Source organism: Gasterosteus aculeatus, chromosome 8 (genome assembly GCF_964276395.1).
Source record: "Gasterosteus aculeatus chromosome 8, fGasAcu3.hap1.1, whole genome shotgun sequence".
NCBI lineage: Eukaryota > Metazoa > Chordata > Actinopteri > Perciformes > Gasterosteidae > Gasterosteus > Gasterosteus aculeatus.
Window position 1 is genome coordinate 18,095,399 of NC_135695.1, and position 11,174 is coordinate 18,106,572.

At 49.7% G+C, this 11,174-nt stretch overlaps 1 protein-coding gene across 2 annotated transcripts in view; it reads right to left on the bottom strand.

Annotated features, from left to right (window-relative positions):
* trabd2b (TraB domain containing 2B) overlaps positions 1-9,190 on the bottom strand; it is a 47,123-nt gene extending 37,933 nt beyond the window's left edge. The window contains exons 1-3 of one of the 2 annotated variants that reach the window (XM_040185089.2): positions 9,038-9,172; positions 8,753-8,945; positions 5,999-6,568 (exon numbers count right to left, since the gene is read on the bottom strand). In XM_040185089.2, coding sequence (XP_040041023.1) covers positions 5,999-6,568; positions 8,753-8,866 — 684 coding nt within the window. In that variant the 5' untranslated portion in view covers positions 8,867-8,945; positions 9,038-9,172. Of the gene's footprint in view, positions 1-5,998; positions 6,569-8,752 lie in introns of both variants that reach the window. The other variant, XM_078108511.1, reaches the window with a different exon arrangement.
* Positions 9,191-11,174: the final 1,984 nt, after the last annotated feature.

An 11,174-nucleotide genomic window follows, 5' to 3' on the forward strand; every position in this document is an offset into this window, starting at 1 on the left:
GTGCTCCACTGAGTTGTGTATAATGGGGACATGGCAGAGGGGGCAGAGAAGACGCATGGGTCACATTAAAACCGGGTTCAGAGAGAGGGCTCCGCTAATGCTGCCTAATCCCCGACAAGCCTGGCTCACACACACACACACACACACACCGTTGTTCTCTACTGGCACCTATTTATGACTGTGTGTGTGTGTGTGTGTGTGTGTGTGTGGGAGAGGTGTGTGGTGGTATGTGTGACTGATGTCACCGGCAGGCTGAGACGTTGAGTCCATCTCAGACCACCGAACGTCCCACATGACGTACCGGCAATCTTTTTTCCATGTTGGCCCGCTTTGGGTGGTACCGGCACACCACCGTGTCCTGCTGGTCCTGTTCTCACGGCTGTTTTGTACATGTCGTTGGCTCCTCGGTATTTCTCAGGATTGATGGTGTAGATGGAAATTGTTTCGCGGTACTGTTCACACTTTGCTCCGTTTAGCCCAAATGATCCGGGTCTATTTATGCTTAAAAGTATTGCTACTGCAGCCCCGAGGAAGAGGAACTCAGGGTTACACGATCAGAAAGAGCAAAGGAGATGATTTCAGCGAGGCAGCGGGTCGGGTAGTCGGGTATATTGAACTTTGGGTCAGGAGCCCTCTGCTTCCTTTTACCTGCAAACAGTCAACATGGGCTTATTTCATTTTAGTTAAGTTTAGTTTTAGTAATTTCAACATAAACCAGGATCTTACCTGTTTTTAAACTTGTGCTTAAGCAAACCTGGACAATAGCAATATTGTCTCTGCAAAGGGTGTATGAGCTTGTGTGTGCGTGTGTCTCTGTCCACAGCTTGTCTGCATGAGCTGCGTTATATTTTGGGTCCTATGGGGTTGTTTTGTACAGTGTGTTTGACTACAGACGTGTTTCATGTAAGACCAGCCTCAAAGTCACCATTTGATAAAACATCAAGTTGTAATGTAACTCTAAGGCACGGCATCTGAATAGAAGCACAAGCTAAGCAACGCACACGTCACACCACAGATACATACAATGCCCCCAGATTTCAGGGGGCTAACCAGGTTAGACAAAGGTTATAAAACAAGGACGTCCCAAAAGACAACATTCCAGAGGGGCCAAGCGGGTCTCTGAGGAAATCAGTCAGTCACATTCCTGTCTGTGATCAATCAGCCTCTGGCCCAGACAACCTGAGATTAACCTCAGCCGGCTTGGAAACTACCTGCCCTTCCCATAGAAAATAACCCCCAGCTCCGAACTATTTACTACAGTTTCCCTTGTGGTGATGAGCATGATGATGAATATGTACCGTGTGGAAATATGGTGTGTCTTTGAGACTACCTGCCTGCAGGAACACACGCTCAAACGCCCTTCGCTTTACTGCAATTTCCACTGCTAGGATGACAAAATAATTATACAGAAACACAAGGGCGTGTGCTTCGGTCCTCATTTGACGGGATGATGACCGCGGGAATGAAGACGGATCCACAGTGCGACGTGAGGCCGCTTGAGCAGAAAGCAACGCTCCTTCTCTCCAACAAAGGGAGAATGGGGGCGAGGATTTGGCACGTCGAAACACTAAAGTATGGAAGAGCGCTCCGACCGGCCGCGCTCACATACCCGGGTCCCTCGGAGGCGCTCGGCCCGGGGACAATGTGCTGGAGTCATTACTTCAGTCAGTGTGACGAGGGGAGCGACCTCTGTTGGACTCGCCCAATGGAGACAAAGCAGCGCACGGGGATCCGGGCAGAGTTAACGCTTCACAGGGGACCTCTTCAGAAGAAAAGATGTTTATGTTCCCACTCTCCCCCGCACGCCTCACTTGCACTTCATCTGCTAAACTTGCCACTTTCGACTGCGTTAAAAAGTTCGAGGAGAGCGTAATGGTGGCAGCTGTGTTGGCTCGAGTTAAGGAAATGCTAAAATTGTGGCACTTTAAGTGGAACATTTCTTGTTTCCTACCTGTACCAGGTTCCTGTCAGCTCGTGTCTGCTACCTGCTCTCAATCATAGCCTTCAGAATCCCCCACCCACAAAATATGAAACCAGTAAATGAAACGGTGATTTATTTAGTCGTCAAGTGCACAGTGCTCCTGTTTTCGCAGCATCCACAACATCCTTTCTCTGCACCTCCCTCCATCTCGCCATCAGCCCCTAAGTGTTCTGGCCAGCGTATAATTGTCTAAGTGCTTCTGGATGGCAGCGGGCTATTTGGTCATTAAAGGGCCTATTAAGTCATTAGTGCAACAGGGAGACTGCCGTCTGCCAGCCGACGGGGCCAGATGATCGGCTCGATACGCGCTCCCTCGCAGCTTTCCACATATTTGCGCAGGTAATTATAGGTTAGACGTGAAACACCCTCGGATGTCATGTTTAAAGAGGGGATACATGTCGCCAGCACACTTTGAAGGTAATCTTCTCCTCCCCTTCTCCTCCTCCTCCTCCTCCTCCTCCTCCCTTCTCCACCTCTTTTTCCACTTGCCGTGCGTGCAGATGAGCAATGGCACACGCGGAGCCTCGGGACACGTGAGAGAGAGAGAGAGAGAAGAAGCGGGAAGGTCAAGGAAAAGAGAGAGCCGTCAGTCGCCCTCTGTGGCGAACACAGAGTTACGCTGTTACCCGTAGCAACGTGGCCAGGAGACGTTCACGACCCCGGGATCACAATATTCTTCTCACCGCTTCCCACAAACGCTCATCAAATAAGTGGCATGTAGAGGCAAGAAACCTCATGATCTGTGGATATGCGCTGTATTTTACTTTTACTGTTTTCATTTTTACATATGATATTTTTATCCTAGGGCCAAATATTATGTCCAATCTGAATTGGTCAAATGCAAATAAAATTGAATATCATATAAAGTAATAGCGACCGTGTCGGTAAAGATAACTTTACCACCACTTTGTGTAAATTCAGATGTTGCTGTCCTATCACCTTGCCCTTCTCATCAGACGTACCTAAATGTAATCCCATTTTGTATCATTTCAACACAAAGAGACACACTGTTGTGATAGTGTAACCACATTTCCAGGCCTGAGAGGGCCTCACTGCGACCACAGCATGTGTGGTGAGGCCGCAGAGTCAACACAACAGACAGCGTGGGGGGGGGTTAACTGATCGAAATAGACATGTTGGGCTGAGCCACTGAAGCTGTAAACAGAGGAGGACGGCCTCCTGCCGTGAGGAAACTGTATTCTGTCACCTTCCAGCCTCCCATTCGTTCCCCCCGCTCCCCTCTCCAGCCGGGGAGTCACAACCCTTGGAGTGTGCCGTTGTCAGCCAAACCTCTTCCTTACTCGCACCCCCACTTGCACCAGTTCGTGGCACCAAATACCTCGAGCTGATGAAAACAAATCACCTTGGTCTGAGGTTGTTCCATGAGATCGGGCGCTGCCTGCCGGCTCAGCGGTGCCCAGACTGACCCCCGGCAGACCGCCAGTCTCCTCACCGCTCTGCTGCTCCACGTCTCCACCGCCACCTCCCGCCGAGACCCTTGACCCCCCGCCCGAGAGACAGGCGCCACTGATGTGATGTAATTTCTCCAGGACATGGGCCAGTGGCCTCGGCTGCAATGCGACCCAGGGAAAATAAATCTGGGTGTTTATTTGGTGGGTGTGAGAGAGGCCCACAGGCTGGAGCCGCCCTGGAGTTTCTCAAAAGCAGATTAACACTAGAGAAGTTTCTGTTCCACATCGTAACACCAATAACATGAGTAAATGCACCTTGCATCCTCTCATTGATTACCAGACGTATGTGGCTACCTAAATGATCTTAGTAATTCCTTAATCTGCCCTTGAGTGAACCGCCTGTGAAGGAGTCCCCTCCCATGCAATGCTTTCTCCAGCTGTTCCCCCTCGCTGCTCAAAGCATTCACAAAGACATCAGTGCCGGCTCAGCTGTCAACCTGCGTCGGCCTCCAAAGAAGCGGAGAAGAACCATGCACCGCGACCGGCCTCCGTTCCCACAAACTCTAAACCGCCTCACACAGAGACACCCGCGCCTTTTTCCTCCGTGATCCAAGCGGACCGAGGAACGGCCTCTGGCAGACGGGGCTCTTGTTAGACCACAAACCGGTCCACCGACGGCCTCTTCGACCCCTCCCCACGTCACGGCCAACATCACCACTGCTAACTGGAGACCGCTCCACCTCCTCCGAAGAGAATGAGGTCACAGGGTCCCCCCCAGCAACAGCTGACCTGTAGACGTGTAGGCCCGTGCCTCAAGACCACCCATCTGCCAGTGGCGCTTGCCTGGCTGCGCCGGCACCGCTGGGCCCAGGTGCCTATGTGAAACCCACAATGTGTCAGATGATGAATCACCGGAGAGCCCCCAGTCGAAGTCAAAGTTACAGGATTGTAAGCAACTACTTTTATTGGGAACAAATAATATGAGGGCTGTCAGGGTTTGGAAGGTTTCCCGACTCCGATCTCCCCTTGAAGCGTGGCTCGCGTTTCAGATCAGCGTCAGCGGTGAGCGGATTCACATCAGTCTCCGCTGCCTTTCCACTTTCCCCTCTTTCCCCCAGTCAGTCTCTATCTCTGCCTTCCTCTCTCCGTGTCTCACTTCTCCCCCCCCCCCACCCACGCATTCTCTCTTCGACCCTTCTATCCATCCTTCTGTCCTCATCTTTGTTACAGTCACGCATAGAGGGAATCAATCAACCACAGTGTTCAGATTAAATCGCAAATTATTATAATTGTGAATAATGGTTGCCATGTCAGCTTCAGTTCAGCGCTGAATTGTTCTCATACGTATCTGGGGACGAGGGGGTTGGAAGCTCGCAAATCCTCCTTGTGCTCTGGAGGGGTAAAATTCCAGTTAGCCGTGATCCAAATTCGGACTGTATTTCCATGGCAATAAAACTCTTATCGGAATTTGAACACCTGTCTTGTAAAGCCGTTACCACCCCTTGTAAATGCAGTGCCTGTTCTTTTCCCTAAAGATCAATAGATTATGCTTGTTATAATCAAATTGAAGTTCTCAGGAAGCGTAAACAGAGCTTTCTGGAGTCGGACACTGTTCTCCTTCTCAAACCGGTTTGAGTGTTACATAAAACCGTGTTGTTTTTTCGGGGCAACTGCCGTGCGGTGCCACACTAAATATAAATCAGCGTCGGGGACGGTTAGGCTGCCCCATAGAGGGAACAGACCGGAGGCATGGATCCCTTTTGAGATGACCAGAAAACAACATGTCCACGCGACACAACGGACTGCAGAGCCCTCCTAACGGCATCTCTTCATTACTGTGAGGCAAACATACTGTCGTGCCTTGCTGAGCTGATTCCTACGTGCAGTAAAGCTCTCAGGCATGTGCAGGGCATGCGGCGGGGCTTTTGACAGCATAGTTAGGAGGTGCTGATGAAAGAGGAGAGGCTGGGAGCCCCTCTCCCTCTCAAATTAGCCCCGGAGCCCTCAGAACCGCCCCACGGAGGCCAGGGCACGCATGGAGCTTTGCGTGCCTGCAGTGGGCCTCCGGGTGGGCCGTGCATGCACGGAACGTGTTATTCAAGTGATTTAGATCGAAGGTTGCATCAGAACAAGAAATAGAACGATGCATCCTCCACGTGCTGTTGAGGCCCATTGCAGATTTTCGTGGGACTAATTATTTAAATAGATGCTTGTTCCCTTCGTGTATTCACGTAATCAGACAAGATATCAAAGCTGCATGTTTCGCTCATCCAATGGAGAGGGATCCAAAGGAGGTGGTTTTGTTTTTTGTCTTTCGCTCTCTTCACCTTCTCTAATGCGTTGTGCATGTGCGTCGCTCAGCCCGACGCCCCTCTCTGCACATTTCAGCTGTTGAGTGTTTGTTCAGTGAGGTGGACGGACATCCATAACCGTAAAGCTGTCTCCGGCTGAAAGGTTTCGATCACTTCTCCCGGCACACCCTGCTTTACTACCAGCACAACCAAACGGAATCTCACGTCTTATCACGCTCGCATTTCCCGCCGGGGGAAATCCAGCGCGGAAAGCAGAACACAAAGCGTTCGTAAGAGTTCGTTCCTCCTCTTACCTGAGAGAAGTTCAGCCCGTTGAGGGGGTGACACTGCTCCTCCACCCGCTCCACCGCCCCCGTCACCTTTCCCATCCTCTCGGCCTCCTGAGCCAAGAACAGGTCCAGCACGGGTGTCCCCCTGGACCGAACGTCCCACTCCGTCAACGAGTTCACCATCAGCATCACCCAAACGGGCCTTTTCCGCTCCCAGTTCCCCGCGATGGCGTTGAACAGGTAGTCTGCGTACAGGCCGCGGCCGCGCTGGTCGGCGGTCATCCAGTGGGGCATCCTGTGCTTGACGTAGTCCAGGTGGCGTTTGAGGCGGCGGTACAGGTCTCGAGGCAGCAGCGTCTGCAGGTTCTCCCCGTGGGGCAGCAGCTGGCAGCTGGTCAGCTTGGAGATGGTCAGCGGGTCGGTCAGGTCCAGCTCAAAGAACACGTTGCGGCTGCTGTGGAAAGCCTGCTTGGACCTGTCGGCGATGAAGTCCCAGACCCGCGTGTAGGGCACGTGGATGGTGCCGAATAAGTAAGAAGGTGGGTGAGGAGGCGCACGGTTTACTCTCCACAGGAAAGAGTTCATGTCGCTTTGCTGTGGAGGAGACGGAAGGAAAGAATACATTAAAGGGGGGAAAGAGAAATTCAACTACAGCCGACACATTGTTCCTGTATTGTGACTCATTGGCTCGGCTCAACGCGTTAGCACTTTTTTGAGATGATGCATATAGTCAGCTCGGGGGTTTGCTGCTGGGGGGTTTATAGAGCGGCCTTTGGGGCTGTGAACAGACCCCCGTGTATTGTTGAGGCGCATACCTCGGTTGCCAATGCCTCTTCTGGGCCGGGAAGCGTTTTGAAGGCTGCAGTGCAAATACACGGCGCTCAGAGCTCATAAAAACCAAAAGCTGAAAGAAACCTGCCCTCCATCGTGACCCCAACTGTGATACTTTTGTTTGTGAGATGTTTTACACCAGGCGGAGAGACCGGGTGCTGACAGCCTCAGGTTCGGCGCGGTTTTTGTCCCGTACGGTTTACGTTGCTGGACGTGTCTGGTGCTGTTATCATTTGAACAATGTCACAGTGGAAAGGAAACAATCAGCACCATTCTAAATGAGCACGAGGGCCGCATTGCGTCGCAAAATATGTTTCTTGTTAAGTGCTCCACAAATGTGTTGCGCATGTGTTACGACTTTGATGTTGGCATTAATATGAAGAAAAAAATGAACTTCTATAAACAATATTCAACTTCTGGCTCTTAAGACACTGTAATCAGGCGTTTGAGGGATGAAACCCATTACTGTACAATAAAGTTATTCTTAGTAAATGTTAACTTCTCAAATTTAATCAAGATTTGCTTCAACATGGGTTCAAATTATAGTGCACGCTGCCAATGTTGTCTACGTTGTCAAATATGTTTGCCAAAGGGCCAGTGGAGTCATCAAATGGGATGTTCTGCTATCTTCATAATGAACTAAAATGAGCGTTCAGTCATTTCTCAGGGCGGCCTTGCAGATACACCAAAAACCTTTCAATGGCGTGCGTCTAACTCGGGGAGCAGCCCACGCCGCAGACTGACGCACGTTGGATGGCATGAGACGCGTCAGCGCACTCTGCGTCGTATTTCTGTTTTGTTTTTTTGCAGCATCTTGTCAACCGTTAACGTGCACGCGTGCACAGAGGCCTGCTCCGTAAAATAACGACTTTTCGACGTGGAGAGCGTGGTACGTGTCCTGCGGGAGAGGCCAGATCCCCACTCCGCTAAAGGCGCGTGGACTTTTCTGGGGAGCTTTGACGCGCAGAGCTCCTTTTTTATGGGGTAATTACTCTTAACAGAAAACAGAGAGCACTGCACTGACGCGTTGCAAATCACACGAAGCCTTCGGTGATCTCTCACACCAGATCCATCATCGGCCCCAAGAACTAAACGGACTAATCAAACAACACCATGTGATCTTGAAAAGACGCCGCGGGCACAAGTGTCGTATTTAAAAAAAAAAAAAACGCCTGTCGCTGAGTTTTTTAATTTGACCCCAGAAGTCTGCTTCTTGATTTTAATAAACTCTCCCCTCCTTCGTGGAGAGGATGCTTTCGCGGTGGGAGACGGTTCAAGCCACATCCATAATTTTACCAATATGCGCAGATAGATTCGCTGAAACATGAGCACGTTTGTAGGGTCAGTGAAACTTTTCCAAATGAAGTCAAGTCGGCCCCGGGTGTTCCCCTCCTGCGTTTGTCACATAAACAGCCACAAAGTTGTGAAGCTTTAACAATTTCTCTCGGCAGCTGCTTTCCCGCATTTCTTCTAGTGATTTCATTTAATGCGTCGGTTCTGAAATACCTGAACTTCTTTACACGTCTGAGGAGACAAGGCGGCTGTGTTTGATCACTGCACATAATAATATAATATTACTGCAGTCTATTTTTATTGGTAATATTATCATAGGCTATTCTATCAATTTCCATTGATAGTGCAATTAAAACTTATATTTTCATACGCTTATGCTTATAAAAAAAGTTCAGATGTGTAAAATGTCGTAATATTTGACCTCATTCTTTGCACAATTATGATAAATGATTTTGTGATTTTGCCATCCCGCCGATTCATTCCAAAATGACTAATAGTTTCACTGTTATTTCTCCATCTGCACGTTTTTAAGGAAACAATTCCATTTGGATGCCGACAACAAGTGTGACCGTTAACCATTAACTTTCTGGATAACAGAGAGGTAGAACGATCAAATGAGACGACGAACCCAAAAAAAAGACCCCCACGACTCACCGACTGCGGTGCGTCGCACTGCTTCGGTCTGTCCGGTCGGTGCGCGCCCCAGGGGGCCACCGCGTGCAGCAGAGCGCACAGGAGCGCCAAGCTGGATCCCGGCAGGCGGACCATGGTGCCGAGGTGACGGGACGCTGCGAGTCGGTCGGCTCTCGGTCGCCTCCTTTGCACTTTCTTCCAAGTCGTCTCTCCTCTGGAATGATACGTATAATAAATGCAGATTAAACCCGTTGCCGGTGGCCTCTCGGCTCAGATGTGGCGCGCCGCTGGAGGAACATCCCCGACCTCTAGGCTACTTCTTCCCGCCTGGGACTGTTTTTTTGGACGGTTTCTGTCTCTCTTTCTACTCGGTGCAGAGCTGGGAAGCAGGAGCGGCTCAAGACTCTTTGGAGAGTTTCCGCAGTGCGCTCCGCAAGTTAGGAGCGTCTTGCCTGGAAGAGAGGGAGGTGGGACGACCTGAGTACTCCCCCCCCCCCCTCCTGACACCAGACAGACCCCACAGTCCTGAGCGGTGGACGAATGTTCTTCCAACGTCGTGAAGGGTAAGATTAGATATTGCCTCATTCAACTTGATGTTATTCCCGTCATAAAGTCTGACTTTAGTATTTTATAAAGTTATAAAGTATAAATATAATCAATAAGGGGTTTATGTGGTTGCTTAGTATTTCTCTTTTTCAACGTTTTAATTCAACAAATTAAGAAATCAATTACTTATTGAACTTGATGAAATGTATTTAATAAATACGTTAGTGTTAAACGGCTTCAAGATTAAAAATTACATTTAGAAAATAATAATAATAATACAAATATATTTTTTAGCCTCATTTCAGTTAAGTTGAAACAGATTTCTGCAGCTCTTTAAAGAAAACTTACCAACCACACAGATCCATGAGGTCAGTTGACAAACACGTGCTGGCAGCCCACGTTTCAGTTTGTTTTTGGTTTTCAACACAGCCATTCCAAAGATGTAAATAAGCACTATTTTGCGTGTCGTCATGTGCTTCCTCTCCAGGACGATCACATCCGTCTTTGTCCTTCTCTGTTTGACAACCCCGCAGCCCTTCATTTGTATGAGCGTCCCACTGCGGCAGAGAATTTATACCTTATATCCGTCATTAATAAACGGGTCAGTGTAAAGACAACTGTGAGAAGTGTTTTGTTTACTTTCAGTCCAGCACTCCTCTTCAGATCGGTCACGGTGTGGAGTCCACTACTCCGCCGTGACCTCGGTGATTGTCCAAGTGGCAGACAATGTGACAGAGTCAAGTATACTGGGGAAATTTATCACGGAGAGACCCCTCAAAAAAGTGGCACCGGGCCCCTCCCTGCAGTCGGACAAGCAGCCCTTTGTCCTCGGCCGTGTTCTCCACTCGTCTTCTCGCCGCCGCCTGCTCTCGCTTTTCTTACTAAGCAGCTTTGTTAGCGGCCGACCGTCTCTGTGGCTCGTTGCCCAATTTCGCGTTCAGATGAGGCGGATCGGGGCGTTTCTGCACAGTGTCTTTGATCAGCTTGTCGTTTAACACAGTTTCACGTTGTAAAACTGTGACACTTCTGCCCTTTGACCCTCTGACTTCTTTTATTGGGCGCCATTCATCAAGCTCTGCGAATTCGAAACGCTGAAGAGTTGATATTTCTTTGTTTTATACATCTGCAAAATGGACCAGTCCAAGGCGACCTCAACCCTTTTTCCTGAGTCCCAAGAGCCGCACGTAACACATTCACGTCGATCTGATCACATCTTCTCCTCCTGGCCTCTCTGACCGGTGTGGGATTTCAGTTAGCGCTTTCGCTCTAATGTGACCACCTGTGGACTCAGGTACTCAGGTACCACACCTTGCATTTGGGCTTCTCTTTGAAGGAGCTTTTCCACATTCTTGGCCGGTTGGAGGAGGACTTATGAGCGTCTGGCTGCTGGAGATTCCTGGACGGGGGCCAGCGCTTACAGCGCGGTGCGCATATAGCCGTGGACGAAAGAAGACTTTAACAGTTAATGTCCTGTTAGCGCGCTGCAGAAACGCACATCTGGGGAGACGTTATAGGGAGAAGTTGAAAGAAAGAGAGCCCGTCCTGATAGACAGGTACTTTCAAAACGTTAAAGCATATCTGTAACTGATACTTGTGCTTTCCAACACTTTTATTAACCTTGCGTATCCATTTTTGTACCCCAGATGGGAGCAATAGGGAGCAGGGAAGGAGAGAGTGAAAAGACCTTGTTAATGTTTGTGGCCCTGCAGCACGAAGGAATCATGTGTCTTCTTGTCCTTGGGGCTCCGTGCCTGTCTCTCTGTCTGTCTGATGTTGTGCAGAAGTCCTGCCACAAAACCCCAACGTTAGCCGCCTGCCTCAGCATCATTACTCGTCTATCGGTATGTAATGATAGAGGTGCCACCTCGATTACTGCCAGCGCTACTACACCACATGA